Source organism: Acomys russatus, chromosome 22 (assembly GCF_903995435.1).
Source record: "Acomys russatus chromosome 22, mAcoRus1.1, whole genome shotgun sequence".
NCBI lineage: Eukaryota > Metazoa > Chordata > Mammalia > Rodentia > Muridae > Acomys > Acomys russatus.
In genome coordinates, this window is record NC_067158.1 from 11,018,216 (window position 1) to 11,043,915 (window position 25,700).

Below are 25,700 nucleotides of genomic sequence, written 5' to 3' on the forward strand. Positions count from 1 at the left end.
ATCAGCAGAGAAAGAAAACTGATTCACAAGGCTGCATTGTGACAATCTTGTCCTAATGCAAAAGGTAGTGGAGAGGCAGGCAGGACAGAGCCACTGTGGCTACCAGTGGGAGAAAGGAAGCGCTACAATTAAGCCAAGAGAACAAAGCTAATCAGGGCACCACACTCCTTACACTGGTGTCTGGGGGCCTCACCTCAATCCACTTCTCCCCAGAGAGGAGAGGAAGGTGGGAGGGGGATGTCTAATTCATTTTAAATAATAAGACCCACAGTGCCGAACCCATTTTAGATACTAACCTAATAACTCCCAGTGCTGAGACTCAGCTCGTCCCATAAAGATGCGGAAGAATTGAAATGCAAGCCCTAAAATCATGTTACACTTCCTCTCCGCCACTACATATTGAAAATGAAGGAGCAGGGGGAGGGCGGAGATAGAAAAGGACATGCAGATTCTCTGGCGTGAGGATCCACGGGGAACAAGCAGAATGGAGCAGAAAGGTGACAGCCAGAGCCAGCAGCAGCAAATTCAACATGATCTTTGTTTGGGGTGTGATAAACAACCCCTTCCTAAGCTGGAGCCAAGGTGGACAGTGCTGACAAAAGGAGGCCACCACTACAGACTGGGTACATTAAGCTTTTCTCAAGTCTTGCTAGGGACAGCTTGCACCCAAACACCATCCTCTTGATGTTTGCATCGAGAGAGCCATCCACAGAGGTGGAGTGAGAGGCCACATCCAGCCCTTTCCGGAGGGATCTGCCCAGGAAATCCCTGGGAGTATGCTCTGTATTAATCCTTAGGGGCCCTAAAGCAGCAGCAATGTGCCTGGAAATGACTGCCTGTGTCTCTACGCCCTGTGATGCTGGAAGGGACTATTGCTACTCTGTTCTTCCACCTGACAAACAAACTCATTGGTCTGATTCACCTCACTGGGCAGGTGGACGCTAAATGCAATCTACCAAGCACTCTGTGCAAGAGCCTTAAGAAAGAGGTCCAGATATACTGGTGCCACTTTTAAATTGCCAATCTCCAAAGAGAAATCATGGCAAGGCTCGTAAGAAGAGAACCCGCAGCCTGCAGAGTGAGTTTGCATCCCAGCTTTCCCCCTCCTGCTGTAGCAGCAACAAATCAGGTGCCCTGGGAGCGCTGTGTGCTGAAAGGAACGTCTCTTCAGAGCCAAGGGGCCAAATGGAATGTTTTACTGCATCAAATAAGGCCCCATAATGGCCACAGGCACTTTCAAGTAGTCATAAAACATTGAGGCCACAGGCAGGGTTTGTAGGCCCAACACTCCCCAAAGCAAACTCCTTTACAGGGTAAAGCTTCCCAACCAAACCCAGGATTAGGCTGCAGTCTTAGAAAGAGGCTTGCTGACCCTTCTATCTGAACCTACCAGAAATAAGCAAGAAACCTGTAGCCCTCAGTAGCCACAGGACCCTTGCAAACTCTTATGTTAGGAATGGCTTTTGGGAGTGACCCTACAGGTGACAAGCAAGAAAAGCACCCTCTCTTTAAATCCTACTTTTCACATGAGTGTTTTGCCTTTATATGTGTCTATGTACCATATACATGCCTGGTACCCAAGGAGGTTGAAGAGGATGCCAGGTCCTCTGGAACTGGGAGTACAGATGGTTTTAAGTTACCTAGTAGGTGTTGGGAACCAAACCTGGGTTCTCTGAAACAGCAATCAGTGATGCTGAGCCATCACTCCAGCCTAAAGAAGTGCTCTTTTAAGATCAGCTTCAAGCCGGGAGTGGTGGCTCACACCTTTAATCCCAGCACTCAGGAGGCAGAGGCAGGTAAATCTCTGAGTTTGAAGCCAGCCTGGTCCACAAAGCAAGTCCAGGACAGTAAGGGCTATGTAGAAAAACAGTGTCTCAAAATACAAACAAGCCTGGTGTGGTGGATCTCTGTGAGTTCGAGGCCATCCTAGTCTACAAAATGAGTCCAGGACAGTCAGAGCTCTGTTACAAAGAGAAACCCTGTCTGAAAAACCAAAACCAAATAGACCAGCACTTAAGGACTTGTGTGTGCTTCCATGGAATGTGGGAGCTGAGAAAGGTTCCTGGTGCAACGCAGTTTCTTTTGGGTTTTCTGTGTTCACATCTAGCCTTGCTGCTGCTCCCACCCCACTTGTCTCTTCTCTGAATGCAGTAAAGGAAGGTTCTGGAGTCTGAGGAGCCAGTATGCTGGCTTTTGTATCAGGACTGAAGGTGTTCTACCAGATAATGCCAGCAGGCCCACGGGTTTACAGTGAAGGCTAGACCTATGAACTGGGCATTACACTTCTCAGCAGCCATCTCTGAGGCTGTTTGTGTACAGCAGAGGTAACCAGGGAGGCTGCTTGCTCTAACTGTGGGAGATGCCTTTCACGCATACTCGATTTCTCCCTGAGATTTATCACTTCTCCAGGTGCCTGAAGTGTTGTACTCCATTTCCCAAGCTCTGAATCTCCAAGGAGACACTGCAGAAATTAAAGATGACATTAGACTTTCTGTCTTCCTGATCCAGGAGAGGCAGCTGGGTTTCCCATAAACGCCAAAGCTCTGCTTTCCCTGCTCCTCCACAGTGGGAAACGAGATTTGACAACAATGAGCTAAACCATCTCCAAATGAGGTAAGCTTTCTCAGCTCCGCGACCCCCGGAAGTTCTCAGTTGTCAATTTCCTTTGAAATCCTCCACTCCATTGGAGGTTAGAGGCATGAAAATGATGACTTGTTTGCTGGCTCTTGGATCAACTCCAATAAAGTTCTTGAGAGCGGGCTGGAGAGATGATGGCTCAGCAGTTAAGAGTGGTGACTACTCTTCTAGAGGCCTGGGGTTCAATTCTCAGCGCACAAATGGCCGCTTACAACTGTCTGTAACTCCAGTTCCAGGGGGTCTGATACCTCACACAGATATACATGAAGCCAAAACACCAATGCACACAAAATAAAAATAAATACATCATTTAATAATCTTGAAGGGACGACAGAATGGTCCTGAAGGGTGCTTGCTCCAAGATGTTTTCATCTCTAGAGTATGGTGGCCGAGCTAACTCACACCTGGCTACCATTGTCATCAGTACCGTGACTCTGAAGCCCAAACACTCAGGCCTAAGGTGCCCCGTGTGCCCACTCAGGTATCAGGAACATGTGTCATTCCTTCTGAGATTGAAATGAATCCTGGTTCCCCAGGGTGGCTTGCTGACTCAGATGCAAATGCTGCACCAGTTGGAAATACCACATCAACCGGGAAAAGTAGAAAATATAGGAACGTAAGATTAGCAGGAAGAGAAAGAAACCATAACCTTGAAGGCCCAAAGAAAAGTGGAGGAGTAGCCATAAAAGCTAATTCTGGTTCTCCAAGTTTTTCACCTCCATCACATGTCAATCAACACACCTGAGGCTCTCCTCCAGTTGTAGGCTTAAAAGTGGTAGTGTAACCCACAATTCCTCCCTCCTCCTCGATGGCTGGGTCACAAGCAGATGTTCCTTTTCATCTAGTTAAACCCTCACTGTGCACTAAGTGCCATGAGACGCCCCGCATTTAACCTCACAGCAACCCTGGGGATCAGATGATGACAGTGATTTGAGACAGGGTCTCACTGTGTAGACCAGCTAGCCTCACAGAGATCTGCCTATCTGGGATGAAAGGTGTGTGACGCTATGCCTGGCAGAAGATTATTTTTATGACATCTGTGCAAGTGCTCTTCCCAGCCCCTTTTATTTGAGACAATGTCTTGCTTTGGTTATTGAAGCTGTCCTTGAACTTGTGACTCCCCTGCCTCAGCCTTCTAAGAAGCTGGTTTATAAGGGTAAGCCATTGCCAGGTTTCACTTAACGCTGACAGACAAGGATTCTCATAGTCCACTCCCCGCCTCTCTGTTTCTTGACACAGGGTTTTTCTTTGTACCCTGGAAACTTGAAACTTGCTGGGACTAAAGGTGTGCACCACCATACCCAGCTAAGGATTCTGTCTCTTAAGAAAGAAAAAAAAAATTGGGGCACTGAGTAAGGCAAATCAGGATTTTCTGCTTGCCTAGTGCAAACCAGAGTTCATGAACCACCACAGACCCACTTGGGTACCCTCGTGCCACGGTGTCACCACTTGCAGAGTTCTGCCTGCCCGTGTGTTCCAGTGCCCTGCTCAGAGCACACACTGCGTGGTGTCAGGGTAAAAGTACCAGAGTGGGCATGAAGCTGACAAACAGAAGCTCACTCACTTACTCAGGCTCAAAGGACACTCAAAATCAGTGTTTATGCCATGGGTTCTTGGGACCTCAGTAAGCTCTCATTTGCCTGAGAAAGGATCTACTGTGACTTTAGAGGCTAATCTCCTTTGCTGGGACAATGAACAAGTACAGTTTTCGGGGCAGAAGGTTCAGGGTTTTTTCTACTTGACTACAGTAAGAATGCTAAAAGATTCAGTCTACACTCCTGTCAGAGTGTCAGCGGCCCACTGGCATGGATATGACTGGGGATCAGGCAGTAACAGAGGTGGGGTGACATTTTAATTCTGGGCAAAATAAATTTCTTCTACTGCCTAGGCACGTTAAGAGAATAATCTGTAATGCTTTAATTAATTGACTCATCACAAATGCTGCCTGCTCATCTCCTGGGTGTCTGCAATGGGACTTTTGCAGACGAGATTGTCCATGCACAGCTCCTTCCATGCTGTAGGGGGCAGAAGCCACAGTGGCCTTTAGGGCAGCCATGGGACAGCCAGCTCACTGCAACTGGCTTAAAGATGCACCAGTACTCTGTGTTTGCTGCCCTAGGAAAGAGAAGGGGCGTGCAGAGAACGGGAAGCTTAAGGGAAGATGAGAACCGTGACCCCGCGCCACAAGCCACCAGCTGTGGTAAGTCTGCAGAGCGCACCACAGGGTAGGAGTGATCTTGTACAGGAGACACCAGTCTTAAAGGCATCACAATTGACCACATTCCCATGCTAGAGTTATCTATCAAGGAGAACACCACCAAGAAGACACAGGACTTGGAGACAGGTCTGACTGGAAAGGAAGCCATGGCCTTCCCCAACCCAATGGTGACATACGATAGAGGAAGCAACGGGTCCTGCAGCCCCATGACATGCTCCTCAGAATGAGGCAGCCTTCTGAGCTCTGGAGGCTGGTCTCGGCCCCCCAGGGTGGACACCTGCTCTCACCCTCAAAGCATGCTATGGGCCAGGCCCAGGGCTTCACCTGCCCTTGGGAGGGCGCTGTGTGGCCCAAGGACAGAGACAGGCAAGCTCATGCATGGGTTAGTATCACAGACGGCAGGACCATCACCACAGACAGAATACCTGGGAATAACCTACTTTGAGGACTCAAATGCAGATAGGTCTTCTGCCTTGGGCTTGAGGCTAAACCAGCAAAATAAAATGAAAAAACAAAGACATACCCTGTGAAATCAAAATGCCACATGTGCCATTTGCAAAATGCTCAGTAATAGAGACAAGTGACTTCATACACTTTCATGGCTTGAACACTGGCTTCTCTGGTTTCAGCACTCCAGGCGTCTGTAGCCCAGCTGACCACAGCAGTGGTGGCACAGCAGGGTGTCCAGGTGACAAGGAGGCAGGGGTCTGAAGTTGCTCCCTCAGGGCTGACTGGCTCACCAGCCCAATCATGTTTTGGCTTAAGAGTAGAAGCCTCCCTTTTATTCCCCCTGCTCCTCCCTTTCTGAGACTGGGTCTTATATAACACGGGCTAGACATGCACTTTCGTTATAGCCAAATTGACCTTTAATCCTCCTGCCTCCTCTTCCTCCTGAGCTCTGTGGGCCACCATGCCTGGCTTTAAACTCCCTGTTGATGTCTAATAATTTTGTTTTAAATGAGAAACCCAGAAAACAACAGGAGTCATCGGAAAGAGGGTGTGCAATGGGGTGATGCCGTCCCTCTTATGTTGTTTGCTTTATCTTTTTTTTTTTTTGTTTGTTTGTTTTTTGTTTTTTTGAAACAGGGTTTCTCTGTGTAGCCTTGGCTGTCCTGGACTCACTTTGTAGACCAGGCTGGCCTCGAACTCACAAAGATCCTCCTGCTTCTGCCTCCCAAGTGCTGGATTAGAGGCGTGCGCCACCACACCGGCCCCCTCTTAATGTTATTAGGAAGAGTTCTCTACTTGGTGTCCATTGTAACATGCTAAGAAGAAATAGGGCTCCAAACACTCTCTCCTGAGATATGCACAGGCACACAGTGACCGCAGGGAGACATAGGTTTCTTAGGATTTTCAGTGACAACTTAATCACTTAAAACAGAGACAGTCCTTGAACTGGAGACTGCTTTACAGACTGAAGTAAAGAGTGAAGTTTAACCGCATTAGTTACCACTGAAGTGCGAGGGAAAGGAGACGCGGTCTTAGTTCTGTAGCCTAGGCTGGCCTTGAACTTGCACTTCTCCTGTCTCTGCCTCCTGAATGCTAGGGTTATTGCTGTGAGCCAACACACCAATCCCTTTATAACCTCCATTTTATAGGGGCACCCAGCTAAAAGCGGAGCATTAGCTTCCGGAGACCCTTTCTGCTTTGCCCAAATAAGAGATATATACATTCTTGGGCTAATAATGAGGACTGAGAAACTTCTAAATACTAAATTGACAAGAATTCTAAATATCAGGAGAGAAAGACAGGGCTCTGTGAGCCTCATAAACGAAGTTTCATCTTTTTAAACATTAACATTCTTCTAGATACTTCCTTTGAAGTATTAAAAAAAACCCTTGGAGATTCAGAATATGGTCTTACACAAAGACTAGAGGGGACTCCTTTCAGCATCCCCTAATCCACTGTGCGTCCTCATTAAGTGAAGCAGCTCCTTGGGCATAAGTCCTATTGGCTTTAGAGACAGAAGCACTTTAGTGCTCAGTGATAGATCAGAACCCATCCTCAAACAGGGACTCAGCTCGTCAGAGCTTTGAACACAAGCTTCCATCAAGCCAATGGGTTCACGGTCATTGGCAGATTAAATTCCCTTTCTATCAGGAATTGAAAATTTTCCTTAACTGAGTACATGCTATTAAAAAAAAAAAAAAAAAAAAAAAAAGGCAACAGTTTAATGACTGTGCTCCTGAGGAAACCAGATGACAATCTCACATTTCATTAATAAGTGTCCTGTTCAACAAAGCCCAGGAGACTCCAGGTACCTTTTTAATGGTATTGTGCTTGCTGCTGGTGCCGCCCCTGTCTGAGTTCTCGTTGTGTAGGATGTCCAAGGCTGTCTCCCTCTCTTTAAGTTTCAAGGCTTCAATTTCTGTCTTGAGTTCATTGAGCTGCTCCTGCAGATGCTTGCTCTTCTCCATGTACTCTACTCTATGGCAAGAAGAAACCACATATTACCACTGGCCAGACAACGAGGCAGGGAAGAGACAAGCCATGATTTACAAGCTGCTCAGTGTGGCAGCAGGAGTGGAAGCTTGGGGCTCACACCGGAACTTGGCCACTCAAAGCCAAAGGGAGCTTGGGCTGTCCACTTGACTGCTAGGAATCCCTTTCCCCGTCAGTACACTTGAGATAATAACTGCAGGCCTCTGGTCCGGGGAGAAAGGCCTGGGTAAACTTTCACAGTGCTCCACAAATAACCCCCGCCAGACAGCTTTGGTTTTGTATGAGGAATCACATCAATGCCGGCCTCCTGAACCGCAGCACGCTTCTGCTGCCACTTTTCTGGAAGCAGTAAAGCAGGTGATCTCTTCAGGAGACGCATCGACTCTCCCACTTACTCTGAGACCTTTAGAAAACGATGTCAGACACTAACTCAGAGTAACATGAAAAGGTTAAAGTGTTTAACTGCGAGAGCATGAGCAGAAAACTATGTAACACAAAAATGAGGAAACCCTCTGAAGGGATGGCTGTGGCCGGTCGATGGCTCGGCCGGCCTGTACGGAGGGAGAGTGCTGCGGGCTGACTGTCTGTGCTACCCTCGCTCACACACTACAGCCACATCACCAATGCTTTAGGAGGTGAAGGCCTCAGAAGTGATTAGGTCATCAGCCTCATGACGGGATTTATGTATGTCCCTTAAAAAAAAAAAAAAAAAGCCCAGTGAGAGACCCCTGACACATATGAGCACACAGCAAGAAGGTGCCATCAGTCAAGCAGGAGGAAGGCGCCCATTAAACCGAGCCGACAATGCCTTGATCTTGGATTTCTAAGCCTCCAGAATTACGAGAAGTAAATTTCTGTTGTTTATAAGCTTTCTAGCCTCTGGTATTTTGTCATAATAGCCAAACACACTAAGACAGTAAGAAAATACAAACTATAAAAAACCAAGAGACAGAACAGGATGTGGCCTTATGCTGATCACAACCACATAAACATGTACATCTGGACAATGGGAAAGGAACTCAGACTGATGCTCAGAGCAGCAACTCTGGATCATCAGCTTCTTAGCTGTTCTCAGCATGAGGGATCAAAGGAGCATAGGCTGGTGCATGATGACCCATGCTGGACTCCGGAGAGCCATCCAGAGAGGACAGCAGTTAGTGAGGGGTTTCAATCCTTGTCCTGCTCCTCATCAGCTATGTGATGGTGGGTGAACTCATCAAACTAAGTCTATTGTCTTATGTAAATGGAACACTAACATTGTTCTTTGGAGATTGGTCCTCGCTGCAGCCCAGGCCAGACTTGAATTTGCTATGTAGCTAAAGAGAATCTTGAAATTCTGATCCTCCTACTTTTACTTTCTGAGCACTAAGATTAGTGGTGCACGCCACCATGCCTGACTTACACTGCGCTGGAGACGACCCAGGGCTTTGTGTATGCTGGGCAAGCATTCCACAAACTGAGCTATATCCCCAGTCCCTAAAACCTGCCTTTGATGCCAGTGGGATGTTTGTTAATTAGCATGAATTAAATGAGACAAACACTAAAAAGCTGTGACACACAGGTGTCCAATCCACAGTGTAGCTGTGATCTCTGCCAGCTGTAGTACTATTAACCAATTTACTTCTGGCTCAAGGAGTAAGAGGGATCTTACTTAGATTTCATCTACAATGGCGCTGACTCCCCGTCTCCGCTTCACCTCTGCTGGCTGCAGTGTGGAGGGAGGGCACCTGGAAGAAGTGGCTGCGGTCTGGCTGGGCTGAAGCTCCACTCTCGGTTGCCAGCATAGGGGAGCTGGTCCCAGCTGGCCCCTGGCTTAGCTCAGCCTAGGAACTCTTTTTCCTCCCCCACCCCTTTTCTTCACCTTTTTTCTAGAACCACTGTTGAAGAAAGAACATGACCGGACCAAGAAGAGACTTGATACCCTATGAGCATATCCAGGGGGAAGAGGTCCCCCCTCAGTCACAGTCATAGGGGAGGGGAGTAAGGGGAAAATGGGAGGGAGGGAGGAATGAGAGGATACAGGGGATGGGATAACAATTGAGATGTAATATGAATAAATTAATAAAATATATTAAAAAAAAAAAAAAGAACATGACTGGAAGAAAACTGTAGTTTAGTTCTATGCAGACAACAGTCTAACTCAGAAACTCACCACAACCCAGTCCTACTCTTCAGTTAAGATTGAACCACTATAGACCCCAGGCCACCATTATGATCAAGTGTTATTTTTATCCTGGGACACGACTGTTGTCCTGATTTGTTATCTTTAATTATTAATTGGGAAATTTATTCTCTAGTGGGCAAAACAAAGCAAATCTTTGTGACCCCTGTGTCCCCCAGGCCAGGTCCACTCACTCATATTCAAGACTGCCCCAAGCAAGCACAGAGGGTACATACTTTTCTTTCTCTATCTCCATGGAAAGCCGCTTCATGTCAGTATCCTTGAAGTCAAATGACAGGCTGTCACCGATGACGTCAAAGCTAGGTATGTCAGGAGGCAGTGGTGCTGGGATTGGGTTCATGGGCTGTCATGAGAAAGCTCAGATTAGGAGGCTTAAATGACACAGGGCAAAGCCCTCTGGAGTCAATACTGCCAGGCAAGTGGTCCCAAAGCAGCCACATTCAGACAAGTCACCCTTCTCTGCTCAGATCTCATTTCCATGATCACTTGAATCAAACACAAACTTGCACTCAGCTTTTCATTTAGGAAACTCCCAGGCACTGGGCTAGGAGCTGGAAACACAGAGAAGACAGGCTCCCTGGCTCTAAGCAGATCAAAGTCTTGCTCAGGAAGCAGATGCATTTGCAAATCCTCACAGTTAAATGAGGTGTCCACTAGCCAGGGGAGGACCACAGGCGTAGGAGGTGGGGGGGGGGGGGGGATCAGAGACTGAGCCAAAGGATACGGGTGCCAGGCAAGAGGCACGCTGGTAGACGGTGCAACCAGAGCACTGCGCATTTGAAGTGCCTCCTGGCTTTGGATCAGAAAGGCTTTGCTGGCGTGTTAGGGGCTTAGATGCAGAAGACAGCCAGAGGAGGGCTTGAAGGATGGTTAAGGTGAAGCCATTAAACTTGTTTTCTGGACCTTCTCATCCCAGAACAAAAGGTCACCTAGCATACAGCCCCTACCTACCTCTCTAGTGTCCCTCATTATTTGTCCTGTTAGGTCATAAGCAATATTGCTTATTACCCGTTGGGCCATGTCAAGTTTCCATTTATGAACTTACACATATATCCTTTCCCCCTCCCTGCTGCTCTCCTCTCTCTCCCTTCCTCCTCCCCTGTCATTTTCTATGGTCCTAGGGATGTGCATGTTAGGTAAACACTTCACCACTGAGCTATATCCCCAGCCCTAGTCTCTGTTTCTTTTCTTTTCTTTTTTTGGAGACAGGGTTTCTCTGTCTAGCCTTGGCTGTCCTGGACTCACTCTGTAGATCAGCCTGGCCTCTACCTCACAGTGATCCCCAACTCTGTTTTTTTTTTTTTTAGTTTTGTTTTTGAGATGGAAGCTCACCACAAGGCCCAAGCTGGTCTCAAACTGGTGAGCTGCTGTCCTACCTTTCTGAGTGCAAGGACTGCAGGTGTGTTATCACATCTAGCAAACTCTCCAACCTGCTTTCAAAGCTCTCAACTCCTTTGGTCTCTTACCAAAGCCCTTCAGTCCCCTTCCCCTTGGCAAAATAGCTGTCTTTCCCTTTGTAGGTTTTTAGCATGGTGTGGACCGTGCTGCAATGGGTCTTTCCTCAGTTCCAACTGCAGCGACCCTCACCGTTACATCAGTTTTTGTCTATGTCTACAAACATTTTGAAGGTAGACTTGGTCTTTTCATCCTTGGATTTTTCACTGAGCCTGGGACAGTGTTTGGGATGGAACAGAGCCTCTTAACTGCATTTATGGCAATGAGGTCTAAGGCAGGATGTGTGAGGAGTGTCAAATGTGCCTCTGACAGGGACATCTAGGTCCTACTTATATTCTGTTTTCAGGGCTGAATGTTGGGTATATGAGTCTGTGGAAATTCATCAGGCTGGACAGTTGTAACTGACACATGACTATTTACTTCAGAAAAATCCCCAGGAAGGAAGAACACTAGATGTTACCCTGTTAATGAGAGCAGAAACCTCTTTGGCAGGTGTCACAAATGAACAGCTGATCTCACAGTTCTACTTATAAGAACTGATTCTACCAAAACTGTCATGTGTGTGCACAAAGATTTGTGTTCAGGGATGTTGAGTGCAGTTGTGTTCAAAATTGATACAGAAAACATACTAAGTACCCATCGATAGGGACTGGCTAGCTGAATTACAATCCACCTATACGACATGGTCTGATTAAGGAGCTGGTGTGTTCTCCTCTGGGACACATTGCTAAAGGAAAGAGTAAAATGAAGAGCAGTTTAGGTTCATAGCCCAGCTGAACCCTCAGATGACCACAATCCCAGCTGTCACCTGACTGTGACCATCCGAGCGCTCCCAAGAGAAGACATGAGCCTGATTAATGCACCATGCCCGAGAGACAAGTAATGGTGTTTGTGGTTATTCGTTATCAGGGACAGGTAACGAGGACACGTGGCAATAGCAAACTGCTCACATTTCTCCAACTCAAACCCTGGGCTCTCATGTCTCTGTGCCCTGAATGCATCTGTGGCACGTGTGAATGTACCATGTGCAAAAATGTGCAGTGTGTTTGTTATGCACACGACTGTTCACTATGTGTGCGGCATACGTGTGAAGAGTTACGTGTCTGTGCTGTGAAGACATTGTGTCCTTGTCTAGACTACCCCACCCTCCCTTCCCTGCCCAGCAGGGCATGCTGCTCCTCTGCAGAACTCAGCCACACCGAGCCTTTCCTGCTCCTGGGCACCTGTGTCTGTCAGGATGGAGATTTCCAACTGATGAGCAGAAACTCTCCAGAATGGAGTGTACAGAGGAAAGGAGGGAAGCAATGTCTACCTATCTTGTGACCCCACTCAGTAAAGGGCAGCCTCCCCAGCCCCAAACCCAGGCTGGCAGCTGGTTCTGGCACAGCAGTGATTTGTTCTGAGGTGTAAGTCAGCCCCTTCACAGAACCACACCAGCACACAGTATACACTGACAACTGAAGATCACATTTAACTTGGCAGTAGGGAGCTAGACAGCAAATTCTCTTGAGGGTAGAGACTATAACGTAGTTATAAACATTCCAGAGCTGGAAAGGGCCCTGTGGTCTGTTATCTATGTAGCAAAAGCGGTAACTAACTAGCTAGACAAGGCTAAACACAGACCAGGAGGGCCCAATCCAGCCCTAAATTTGCTTTGTCACCGGAAGGCACTGTGAAATGAACTAAGGGGCTGGGAGGTTTAGGGAAGTTGCCAGACCGAAGCAGCCAAAGCTGCGAGACTGAGCCCAGGCTCACTGGATATGTGGGCTTGGTGGCGATTTCTAAGAGCTTCTGCTTGGCTCTTCGCTCTGCTTCGCGGGCTTCCTGCAAGTCTTGCTTTAGCTGATCAGCCTCCTTGGCCCTGCAGAGAAAGAAAGAGATGTCAGCTCCACAGACCGGGACAAGGAGGGTGGCTGGACACTTACCTTACTTATAGAGCAAGGACCTGGATGAACCCTGTACATGGCACCTAACAAGGCAAACAAGGACAATGTGGCAGGGACAGTTACAGGAAGCCAGAACTTCTAAAGTAAGAACAGTATTCCTGGGTGCTGTTTAATTTTTGTTTTGTTTTTTTGATATGGGGTTTCTCTGGGTAGCCTTGGCTGTCATGGACTTGCTTTGTAGACCAGGCTAGCCTCAAATTCACAGAGACTGGACTGCCTCTGCCTCCATGAGGGCTAGGACTACAGGTGTGCGCCGCTGCATCTGGTTGGGCACTGTTTTTATACTAATGGTAAAGCAGACTGAAATACAGGGTAGCTGGTGGGAATAACCGAAGCAGCAGTTCTGCAGGCCAGCAAAGTGCAGGGGTCAGAGGTCAATCTGGGTAACACGGGCAGATGCAATCTCAAAGTAACAAAAATAAGAGTGTGGTATCCCATGGCTTTAATCCCAGTACTAGGAGGCAGAGGCAGGCAGATCTCTAAGTTTTAGGCCAGCCTGATCTACACAGTGAGTTCGAGGTAGCCAGGGCTACACAGTGACACCCTGTCTCAAAACAAACAAACAAACAACAACACCAAAACGGGTGGAGAGGAGGGAGAGTGGGTAGGGCCCAGAGGCACTCCGCTTGTTTCTGGTGAGGAGTGGGCTGGGAAAGGAGAGCATCACAAGCCTTACATACACAGGACTACAAAGGGTAGAACATGAGAGAAGTGCTTCTTATAGGCCAAGTATCCACTTTCCTTGGCAGGAAGAAGTCCCGTCACTGAAGGCATCTATGTCTTGGTGCAGAACTCTGCTCTATGGGTTGGGTACAGCATGAAAGATTGTACAGAGGTCAAGCCCTAGAGATGTGATCCATACACAGAAAGGAGCCTGGAGTGGGCAGGCATCAAGGAACCATAATCTCAGAGTGACATGCAAAAAGTGGTGAGAAAAACTGTAGTGAATCTACCTTAGTAGCTAAGAGCCAAATTCAAGGGCTCTAAATCAACAGAGCCAAATGCTACGTGAACTGTGCCAGTGTTTATCTGAAGGCCGCAGGACTAGAACAATCCAGAGCCTAGAATAGTCTAAAGAGTACAGGTAACAGTTCTATCCTCCGGGGATGGAGAGATGGCTCAGAGGATAAGGGCACTGACTGCTCCTCCAGAGGTCCTGAGTTCAATTCCCAGCATCTGCATGGTGGCTCACAGCTATCTATCTATATTGTGATCTGATGCCCTCTTCTGGCATGCAAGTGAACATGCAGGCAGAATACTGTATACATAATAACAAATAAATAAATAAATAAATATTTTTTAAAAACCCAAAAAACAAAAACAAAAACAAAAACCAAAACAGTTCTATCCTCCAACCTGGCCACAAGCTATGACAACCTGGTCACCAAAAACACAAGCTAGCCTGCTCCCCTAACTACCTGGAAAACTACAGGGAAATAGGTAAGTAGTTTCTCTTTTGATGTAAATAACTGCCACTGATCTACATTAAAAGGGAAAAGAACCAAGCACATATGATACAGACACTTATGTGGGTGTGAGCCAGGGCAGAGGTCAATGAGGGGTATGGTCCTCTTGCCCTCCCCCTCAGTGGAGCGTCTCTCAGTCAATGTGTGCTCATTGAGTCAACTGGACCAGCTGGCCACTAGGCTCCACGGATCCTCCTGTGGGGAGGCTAAGACACATGCCACTGTGCTCAGATTCTACATGGGTGATGGCAATACAAAGCCAGCAGGCACTTTCCTGATAAGGCCACTTCCCCTTTAAAAAATGGTTTTATTATATGCATAGGTGTTTTGCAAGTCTGTATTTGTGTGCCATGTGCATGCCTGGTGTCCACGGAGGCCAGAGAGGGTTGCGTCTTCTCGAACTGGAATTACAGTTGATTTCAAGTCACCATGTGGGTGCTGGGAATCCAACCCAGGTTCTTTGGAGAGTAGCTCTTAACCTCTGAGCCATCTCTCTAACACACTGCTCGACCCTCTACCCCCTTTTTTATACAAAAGAACCTCTTTTCTTCTGTGGCTAAAAGCAGCCTGTGGATATGCTTAAATGTTTTTCCTGCAAGCTTCACTATTAGAAGGATGGGGTTATGCTGTGAAACATGACAAAAAGGTTCCCTGGGAAAGAGAAGTATGTTCTCTGCCCTCCTAGGAGCTCCCATCCCACTAGCCTGTCAAGGAAGAAGTCTTACAGTCCTGTTCCCACAACAGAGAAGTTTGAGGATGCTCTAACCAGCTCTGGTAGGGCTGGAACCAAGGAAACAACCCTTTACCCAGCCCAGGACCCAGGACGAGCATTCACCTCCTCTCTGACTCCTCTGCCATCTTCAGTGCCAGCACTTCAGCCTCCAGCACCTTCTGCTCCATCAGGCGCTTCTCCTCCTCTGTCCGAATGGCTGTGGCCTTGATCCGCTGCATCTCTTGCTCAGCCTCTGCAGCCTTTTGAGCCAGAAGCTTGGCCTCCTCCTCTGTGATCTGAGCCTTTTCAGCCAACAGGTCCGCCGTTTCCTCAGACCGCATCTGGGAAGAAAAGTACCTTCAAATAGTGCAGGGTCAGTGAGTGCTTCCCACAGAGGCGGAGCAGTCCCTGTGCATGCTGGCCTCCCTGCCAGGGCAACAAGGACCAGTCTTTTTTTATTTTTATTTTTTAAATTTTGGTTTTTCTGTATAGGTGTTTTGCCTATGTATATGTCTGTGCATGATGCAGTACCTCTAGAAGCCAAAAGAGGATGCCCTGGAGCTGGAGTTACAGATGGCTGTGAGCTGCCATGTGGGTGCTGGGAATCAAACCTGGTCCTCTAGAAGAGCAGCTGGACTTCTGAGCCATCTTTCCAGCCCCCAAGAGCCAGCCTTAGCCTCCCTAGGCCTCCCCCCTGAGAGACTCCCAGTCTGTCTGACAACAGAAGACATGCTACATACTCCAACTATTCAACCGGGTCTCCCATCCTCCACCATGGGAAAATGAAAAAAGCCTCTATGTAGAGAATACATTTTGGCTGAAGCTTATGCTTGTGAGGGAATAAGCAATTTAAACTCTGTTCTGTCCCTTTAAGTCAGTGACTCAAAAGCAGAGGTGTCCACACCCACTCCTGTGCAAATGTCTGGAGACTATTTCCTGCAGTGCTAGAGAATCAAATATAAGGCTGGGCACAGCAGGTATGCCTTTTATCCAATCTCTAGTAAAATGAGGCAGGGAAGATCAAGAGTTCAAGGTTATCCTTGGCTATATACAAAGTCCAGTCTGGGATATCTGAAACCTGTCTCATCCCACTGCCCACCTACCCCCACTCAAATTGAATACACAAAAATAAATAAATACATGGAGCCATGGGCATGGTAGAAAAAGGCTGTGCCCTGGGCCACATCTGAATCCTCGGACATTTTTGAGGTCGGAGTGGAATTACTGGAGTGTATTACTCTACAACCATCTTTCAATGCAGAGGGTTACTCCCAGATTATGGCTGGTTCTACTTCTCAAGCGCTGGTAGGGCCAAGGTCAAGAATCCCTGACTTAAAGGCATCTCAGTTGTGAAAGTACAGTGTGGTTGCAAATGAACTTGATTCAAATTTTCCAGGGGGAAAAAAAAAGGCATTGGTGGGGTTTTCAGACAAGGTTTCTCTGTGGGTAGCCTTGGCTGTCCTGGACTCATTTTACAGACCAGGCTGGCCTTGAATTCACAGAGATCCTCCTGCACAGCTTTTCTTGGGGGGACAGGCTGGTATTGGTCTTTTAAAAACAAATAAGCTCATGGTCCACAGGAGGTCTAACTCCACAAGTCCTGAAGGAGCCTCCAGGAGCCCCAGCCCTCGGAAATCACCAGAGCTTCATTGGCCATCGTTGCTTCTTCTTTCATCTGCAGGAGCCTCCTCTCTAACTCGTCTCTTGTACGCTCGGCCTCCTCCCGCATCTGCTTCTCCCGAGCCAGCCGCTGCCGCTCCATCTGAGAGTAAAACAACAGGCCCAAGTCACAGTGCTCCAGAAACCCAAGACCAGGGGCTTCTGGCACTTGCTCTCCACGGGGGACCTTTCTCGTGCCCTACTTTAGGAAGCCTGGGTCATTCCTGTCTGCTGTGCTCTGCGCAGAATGAAAAGCTGTACGCCTTGAAACAAATTCCGGTAGTGAATACAGAGAACAAGATCCAGACTCTGGCTCCATGTGCAGAGAAAAGAGCACGCACACGCTATGATCTGCCTGACCTTACGGTGCCCTGTGATTTGTGACTGGCAATTCTCCATATAGGTTCCTCCTCCCCAAAACAGGGGCCCAGAAAAAAAAAACAGCCCTCTTGTCTTCTCAGATGAGCCACACCTTGGCATTTCTAGTTCCTACGGCCCCTTTACACAATGTCATCTACAATAGTGCCACTTTTCCCTCTGCTTACATAGAATGGTGGTTTCCACACAGAATTGCACAGTAGGAAGGGGCAGAGGCTTTGCATGGTCTTGTACAGCCCCATGTGGAGGCAACTCAAAGCCAGGCAGGACCGCAGGTCCATCCTTACGGAAACAGTACAAAGCCTCTACTGCCACCCGCTAGCCTTCTGGATCACAGTGTTAATTGGGCCACCTGCCAAGCTTAATAAGAGGACCAAGACTAAAGACAGCACAGTTCTCTGTGACTTGACTCCCAGGCACTGAGTTCAGAAAGTAGAAGCCAGAAGTGACCAAATACTATATTCTGCCTTAGATAACAAAATCATGTTAATTACTCCTTCAAGCTCACTCAAACTCTACAAGGCTGCCCTTTCTAAATATGAAGTCTCCTCAAGCACATTTAATTGAAAGAATCATGCAAAACAGACAAGTAATAGAGTAAAGTCTTTGATTTTCCTCCTGACCTCAGTGAACAGCTTAGCAAACTGTTCTTCAATTTCCACTAAAATACAATTTCCATTCTCTTTTTGAAAAAAAAAAAAGGACTAGGCTGTGCCCAGTTCCTAGCCTTGTACTTTTCATGAGACCTTCACCCTAAATTATAAAGGGTTACCAGTTTTCAAAGCAGGTTATTACTTATGAAGATTTTCAGGTATAATTTGTCCTCTGGAAAGAGGCATCACTAGTTCCATTTTGTAGATGAGGAAACTAAGTCATGTATGTACTAAAGAAAAGATTTGGCTGCAAGGTTGCCATGCTCCATTGGGTGGCATTGACACTATTCTCTTCCAGGGCCCAGGGGCCATCACTCTCCTTGATGCCTTTAGATCTCTAACTTGTAAACTTTCTGCTACTGAAAGTCAAGTCAGAGAATATGCTTCCTAAAGGCATCGCTATGCCCCAGGCTAGCTTAGTAGCACATTTCTGTTCAATACAGCCTATATCATCACCCTTAAAGCATCCTAAGGAGCACACTGATGGCCTACTGTCCCAGAAAGCAAACAGAGGGCACACTCACAGCTCACTGCCTCAAACTGGGCATTTCTCTCTAAAGCCTGGGGCTGGGAGCCAGCCTCTCCAGGGTTCCCAAGTCAGAGAACACCACACAGACTCATTATTACACCTCTGAGCTTGTGAGTCCTCAGGGAAGCCAACTGCAGCTGGCTCTATCAAACAGTTCATCCCAAACCACAATTGAGAGTCTCAGGAGCAAGACTCAAATTAGTTGTGGATTTCAGTGAGCAGGGAAGGTCTGTGAGTAGAAAACAATGATGCAGCTAGTCCAGTCTGGTGGTAGGTGCTACCAGCACACCTGCAGAGGCCCAGCCGTGTGTGCCCAGGCTGACCTACAGTGAGGAAATGCAGCCGGGAGGCTAATTAGTATTCCACAGCATGCACTGAAATGCCGTCTTGTATTCTATCACCACTTAATTAGAAAGGGCACTGACCTGGCAGAGGAGACAGACATAAAGGAAGACAGTCAGATAGACAAAGTCATTCCTGGCTACCTTGACCCAAGTCTCTGATGATCACATTTGAAGTACAGAAATGACTAAATATTGTGTTGGCTTTTTCTTTTTTTTTTTTTAAGATATGCTACTAGAACTTAGTATAAATTCCTCTGAGAATTTTTTATCATATTTACTTATTTGTGTACGCAGGTGTGCATGTGGCAGTCAGAGGACAACTTGTAGAACTCAGTTTTCTCCTTCTAGCATGTAACTCCGGGTCTCAAACTGAGGTTGCCAGGTTTGGTAGGGAACTTTTACCCACTGAGCCATCTCACCAGCCCAAGGCCAGCGTTAGCCGACAAAGATTCCAATAGGAATGAAATAAGAGGGCTGGAGAGATGGCTCAGAGGTTAAGAGCACTGTGTGTTCTCCCAGAGTTCCTGAGTTCAATTCCCAGCAACCACATGGTGGCTCACAACCATCTATAATGTGATCTGACGCCCTCTTCTGGTGTGTATATGTAATTAAAAAAAAAAAAAAAAAAAAAAAGGAGAGCAGGTACATCTATAAGTATAATATTCTGGCTGACAACAGCTATCCTTTATCTTGTAGGCCAAGACTGACCAAAAGCAGGTTCAATTAGAAGAAGGTTTTTAGCTATTATTATTCATTATTGTTGTGTGTGTGTGGTGCATGTTCTTTGGCACAAGTGTGGATGTCAGAGGACGACTCTGTGGTGTCAGTTCTCTCTCCATCTTTACATGGGTTCAGGTACAGTGTCAGGCTTACACAGCAAGTGCTCTTCCATGATGAGCCACCTTGCTAGCCCTAAAACCATGTCTTAGTTGGGCAGGGTGGTATACATCTGTGATCCCAGAATCAGGGAGGCCGAGGCAAGAAAACTGTCTGGAGTTTGAGGCCTGACTGGGCTCCACTGAGTGTACAGGCCAGCCAGGACTACATAGTAAGAACGTGTCTCAAACAAACAAACTAGAGCCGGGAAGGAAAGCTCAGTAAAGCTCTTGCTATGCAAACATGAGCACCTGAATTTGACCCCTAGCACCTACAAAAAAGGCCAGGCATGATAGCATCCTGAGGAGGTAGACGCAGACAGAGCCCAAGAGCTTGCTGGCTTCACTTTATCAGTGAGTCCCTGGCCCACTGAGAGACCCTGCCACAAAAGACAAAGGTGGCTCTTGAAAAATGATACCCAAGGTTGACCTGTGGCCTCCAAAACTAACTGCACAAATACATATATACACAATGCCAATGAAATGAACAGACTCATACTCACCTGCTTTCTAGCCTTCTCCTCTCTGGCCTGGGCTTTCATCTGCTGAACTTCTAAAGAGTCAGCTTTCCTCCTCCTCATGAACAGGTCATGGTTCCCAATACACAGCTGGAGAATCTGTGGCCACAGAGGAGGAAAACATGTTAAGCACACAAATTTACTTTGTTGCCTACTAGCCCACCATGCCACAGCATCTTGGGCTCGGGCGGGGGGGGGGGCCCTCGGGGGGCGGGGGAAGTGTAGCAGTAAACCTGAGGGAAAAATGAAATAAAACACAAAAGCCCGCTGATGGCTTCTAATGCTCCTAGCTCTGGAAATATGTACAATGAGGTACCTCAGATAATCCAGGAGGTATCGGAGAAGACACTCCGTTAGTCACCCAAATGTACCAACCACAGTCTCCTAAGTCAACACATGACAAGGTAGATCAGGAGGACAGGGCAGACCAACCAGGACGTTGGGTTGGGCCAAAGGTTATTCACATGAAAAGAAAGCTGATTCTAGTTTCAAAGGTAACTTTTACTTGAAAATACAGAGTTGTTTTTCTCTTTTATTTTTCCCCCTGAGACAGGGTTTCTCTGTGTAGCCTTGGCTGTCCAGGACTCGCTTTGTAGACCAGGCTGGCTTCTAACTCACAGTGATCCACCTGCCTCTGCCTCCCAAGTGCTCGGATTAAAGGCATGCACCACCATGCTGTGCCAGAGTATTTTTTAAATCAAGAAAGTGAAAGATGTCAACTAAGAAAACACAGGGGAAGAAACAATAAAGGTTTTGAATGTGTCAACATGAGGTGAAAATTATTTGTCATGACATCATAAAGAAGGCAAATGAATCTCAGAAGGGAGGAGAATAATAATTAATAAAGAAAACAGACAACCAAGAGGAAAGTGGCCAAAAGACATGAAACAAGAATTTAAATGAACAGGAAATTAGACTTGGTCAACAAATTATAAAAATGTGACTTCATTAGTGATTATAAAATGCAAATCAGCCGGGTGTGGTGGCACATGCCTTTAATCCCAGCACTCGGGAGGCAGAGGCAGGTGGATCCCTGTGAGTTTGAGGTCACCTTGATCTACAATGCGAGTCTAGAACAGCCAACGCTATTCAGAGAAACCCTGTCTCGAAAAACCAAAAACCAAAAAAAGTAAAATGCAAATCAATATGGCAGGTAGGGGCTGAGATGTATCTTGGTGGTAGAGTGTTTACTGGCATGCGCAAAGCCTTAGATTTTATCTTCATTCCCTGCTCTCTCACCAAAAAGGAAAAAAAAAACTCTGTAGGTTAAACACAAGAGAAACATATTTACCAAATCAAATATCATTTTGCACCTCTTCTTTTTAAAAAAAAAAAAAGATTTATTTAATTATTATTATGTCTACAGTACTCTGCCTGCATGTACATCTGCAGATCAGAAGAGGGCACCAGGTCACATTATAGATGGTGTGAGCCACCACGTGGTTGCTGGGAATTGAACTTAAGACCTCTGGAAGAGCAGCCAGTGCTCTTAACCTCTGAGCCATCTCTCCAGCTCCTCATTTTGCACCTCTTAGCAAGAGAAACTAGGGCCAGATCCCTGGCAGAGAAGCTTTTTAAAAAAGGCAATATATAAAGAATTTAATTCCTGTGCTGGGCATGGTGGCACACGCCTTTAATCCCAACACTCCAGAGGCAGAGGCAGGTGGATTGCCTGGTCCACAAAGCTAGTCCAGGAGAGCCAAGGCTACACAGAGAAACCCTGTCTTGAAAAACAAACAAACAAACAAAAAACCAACCTACCAAACAAACAAACTAACAAAAATTCCTCAGAAAAGTTCATTTTCTGTCATGAAAACAAGGACCTCAACTTACCAGCTTATTAACACGTAGCTTTGAGGAGTTAAATTTGAAGACATCAATTTTCTTATCCAGTGGTTTAATAGTAAACTGAAAGAAAGGAGTACAGTTTCAGGTAACATATCGACCGGGAATCCACAAACATTCCAACCACACAGCCTCTAGTCCCGGCTTCCTGGTGTCCAGAAGTGAAGCCTTGGGGCATTAGAGGTACTCTGGGCACCAAGATTGGAGCTGCACAAGTTCATGACCCTAGCCATCTGGGTGGCTGTGAGGAAGTGACAGTAGTAACCTGAAGTTAGAACCATGAAGGGCCTGCTCTGGAGGCCACACTGGCACAGCTCCTCACCTTCATAAAGTTCAGTCTAGAAGGACTTAGTCCAACAACAGCCAAATACTCGAGAGAGATGTTAGTCTCATTGGTGGGACATGTCACAAATATCCTAGAGGTTTACAGTAGACTTACCACAGACAGGAGGTCTTAGGAGTAGAAGGCAATTAATAAGAGTAAGAACAGTCTCTAACACTGAAAAGTAAGAAGAGGAGGAGACGGCGAAAGGCGAAGGGGCAGGAACATCAACCTTATTAGCTCTTTAGTAACTGCAATGACACAGCAGGCTTAGTCAGACAGCAAGGCTGATGGGTGGTGAAGAGTAAGTCAGAGGGGGTGACAGTTGACGCGATATGATACAGCAAGTTACTATGGGTTTTTGAACACGGTCAGCTGGTAAAAGTTGTCAAGAGAGAGAACAGTGTGAAGAAAAATGGATTGCTGTAAAAGAAAACTATACAGTTCCTGAAATCAAAATGAAGGATAGACGGCAACTCAGCAAGAGAAACTTAAACAAACAAACAACAACAAAAACCCCCAAAACAAAAAAGGCAACTGCTATTCTGAACCACTGAGGAGACCTGAGAGATCCTGGATTCCAAGAATGGCCCCTGGAAATGTATCTCTAAGCTAGTATACCATATACCTGTCATATTAGCACAGAGGAGGCAGAGGAAGAAGGTCACAAGTTCAGAGCCAGCCTCCTCTATATAAAGCTCCAGGCTAGCCAGGGAAACATGACGAGACCAACTTCAAAAATAAAACAAAACAAGCATATCTAGACCAAAGCAGCATTTTATACGCACATATGAAAAGATGACACCATTATGTTGTACAATTAGCATATACTGACAAATATTGTAAAAGCACAAACACATTCCTAAGAAAGACCTGTACAACTACCCCAGCAAAGCAGGGGATTGACTAAGCGAGAGGTGTGGCTCTTGCCTGCATGCGGCTTCTACCCTCCGGACCACAAAAATATAAAACAAAAAGTACGAGCTGCTTAGCAAAGAAACTTCCTGGGGAAGGCAGATTCTTGAGTAGTTTATATTGACCAATGAGAAATGAGCACACGTAGGACCAAAAAAAGCCCCCTTAGTTTAGCTTAGCTTGGCCAAGTCAGTTTAGTCATAGTATTGTTCTGGTGTAGAATATTATTTATGAATTTCATAAAGCTTATTCCTAAGCCTTGCTACTGAACCTTAGAGATGCCAGTGGGAAGCCACAAGCAGCACAGGAACCACAGGCTATACACGAAGACTCCATCCACTTAAACCAACACTCTGTTTAGCGGGATGACTGCCATTCGGAATGCTCAGAACTACTTCCCATTATGGCGTGCCGCGGCAGCCGGGGGTCTGCTAGCCATGTGAGGTGCTGATATGACGGACATAACGGACTTTACCCCGAGAGAGGGCACATTAGGTCTGTTGTGTCAGGTATACCAGCGGGACCTCAGTCCCCAAGCGCTCTTAACAACAAGCATTTGAGGAACCTTTGGTGTACAAATGTATGATGCGTGGTGAACAGCCTCTGTGAAATTGGGAAGTGAAGAGCTTGTTACACCGGGACACCCACTGCTTTAAGTCATGTGGCACTTCCAATTTAAGAACCTGAAAAAAAAGAACTACCTAATGCTTGCTTCCCAGGATAAACAGCTATAAAAACCAACAATCAGAATGTCTAGCTGGGTGGGTGTGGTGGCGCACACCTTTAATCCCAGCACTCGGGAGGCAGAGGCAGGTGGATCGCTGTGAGTTTGAGGCCAGCCTGATCTACAAAGTGAGTCCAGGACAGCCAGAGTTACACAGAGAACCCTGTCTCGAAAAACCAAAAAAAAAAAAAAAAAAAAAAAAAAAAAAAAAAATGCAGCCGGGCATGATGGCGCACGCCTTTAATCCCAGCACTGGGAGGCAGAGGCAGGTGGATCACTGTGCGTTCGAGGCCAGCCTGGTTTACAAAGTGAGTCCAGGACACCCAAAGCTACAGAGAGAAATCATTTCTCGAAAAAAAAAAAAAAGAAATGTGATTGGCCTGGCATTTGGCTCAGCAGGTTAAGGTGTCACTAATCCTTTAGAACTGAGTTGGATCCCTGGGACCAAAACAGTGTAGAGAGGAAAAAAAGACTCCTACAAGTTGTCCCCTGACCTGCACACACTCATCCTGGCACATGCTACAGCCTTTCTTCCAGTAAGTAAATAAGCAACTTCATTTTGGGTTTGGGGTGAAGATGCACACCTGTAACCCCAGCATTTAAGAAACTGAGACAAGAGGTCTATAAGTTCTAGGCTGTGCATCAAGACCCTGTCAGAGAGACAGGGAGAGAGAGGGGGAGAGGAAGAAAGAAGAGTGGGGAGAGAGGCAAGTTCAATCTGCCTCAGCAAGAATGCTTGAGAGATCTAAGCCACACATTGTAAACAAGGGCCTAGTATCCCTTTCCTTGAGTTACTAAAAAAGAAAAACAAAACAAAAACCAGGAAATATGCTCCAAGACCTGCAGGCAACATAAACTAGCACTGCCTCCTGTGCCTCAGATGCGCACACACAGTTGGGGCTGCCTCTGGCCTGGTGTCTTGTGCTCTTAGGGCCCAGCCTCTGGACCGCTCCGATAAGCAGGAGCCCTGGCATCAGACGCTCTAGCTCTCAGTCCTTGCCACTCCACTCATCAGACACAAGATCTCAACGCATCTGTCTCCTGGTGACCTGGATACTGTACATGTCCCTGCCCTTACAGTAAGTTTCTTCTGAGGACTTGATTGACAGCCCGGGCTCAAACCCTTGTAAGCTGAGGGCCTTTGCAACTACATCACCAGCCCCTTCCACTCCACACATACATTTATTTATTTACTCACTTATTTATGGAAGAATGGGGCACGTGCCTGAGCATACATGCGAAGGGCAGAGGACAACCTGTAGGACTTAGTTCTCTCCCAACATGAGGGTCTGAGGGATTGAGCTCAGGTCGTTAGTCACTGAGCCACCTCACCAGCCCACAGTGTACTTACGTATTATAAGAGTCAAGCCACCGTTGAACCATGATTTCCTACAGAGCTAGCACTGGACTATTTATACTTCTGTTTGCTCTGTGAGGCACAAAGCACACGTTCAATAATTCTTTTAAAATTAATGGCTAGGAGGCCAGGGTGATGCTCAGTGGGATGGCAATAGCCTTGCACATGCAAGGCTCTGCGCTTAATGCCCAGTACCATCTAGTAAAAATAAACAGAATGAATATACAAAACAGGACTGCTGCTTTGGATGAAGTCGTCATCTTACATAGAAATATGTGAATCCACTCTAGGGTCATCCCTATAATCCCAGAATTTAGGAGGCCGAGGCAGCAGTGTTGCTGTCAGTACAAGGCCATTTGAACAACATAGAAATCTACGAACCCAGGGCTGGAGGGATGGCTCCACAGTTAAAAACACTGATTGCTCTTCCAGAGGACCCAGGTTCATTTTCCAGCACCCACATGGCAGCTCACAGCTGTCTGTAACTCTAAGATCTGACACCCTCACACAGACGTACATGCAG

At 46.8% G+C, this 25,700-nt stretch overlaps 1 protein-coding gene across 5 annotated transcripts in view; it reads right to left on the reverse strand.

The window, feature by feature from the left end:
• Nucleotides 1-25,700, reverse strand: part of Nf2 (NF2, moesin-ezrin-radixin like (MERLIN) tumor suppressor) — an 85,646-nt gene that overhangs the window by 5,685 nt on the left and 54,261 nt on the right. For 3 of the 5 annotated variants that reach the window (XM_051165381.1, XM_051165380.1, XM_051165377.1), the window contains 7 exons: nucleotides 21,848-21,922; nucleotides 20,000-20,113; nucleotides 16,698-16,820; nucleotides 15,182-15,399; nucleotides 12,690-12,795; nucleotides 9,695-9,822; nucleotides 7,117-7,282 (listed from right to left, as the gene is read on the reverse strand). In XM_051165381.1, coding sequence (XP_051021338.1) covers nucleotides 7,117-7,282; nucleotides 9,695-9,822; nucleotides 12,690-12,795; nucleotides 15,182-15,399; nucleotides 16,698-16,820; nucleotides 20,000-20,113; nucleotides 21,848-21,922 — 930 coding nt within the window. Of the gene's footprint in view, nucleotides 1-3,974; nucleotides 4,753-5,295; nucleotides 5,341-7,116; nucleotides 7,283-9,694; nucleotides 9,823-12,689; nucleotides 12,796-15,181; nucleotides 15,400-16,697; nucleotides 16,821-19,999; nucleotides 20,114-21,847; nucleotides 21,923-25,700 lie in introns of those variants that run through there. The other 2 variants (XM_051165379.1, XM_051165378.1) reach the window with 2 other exon arrangements.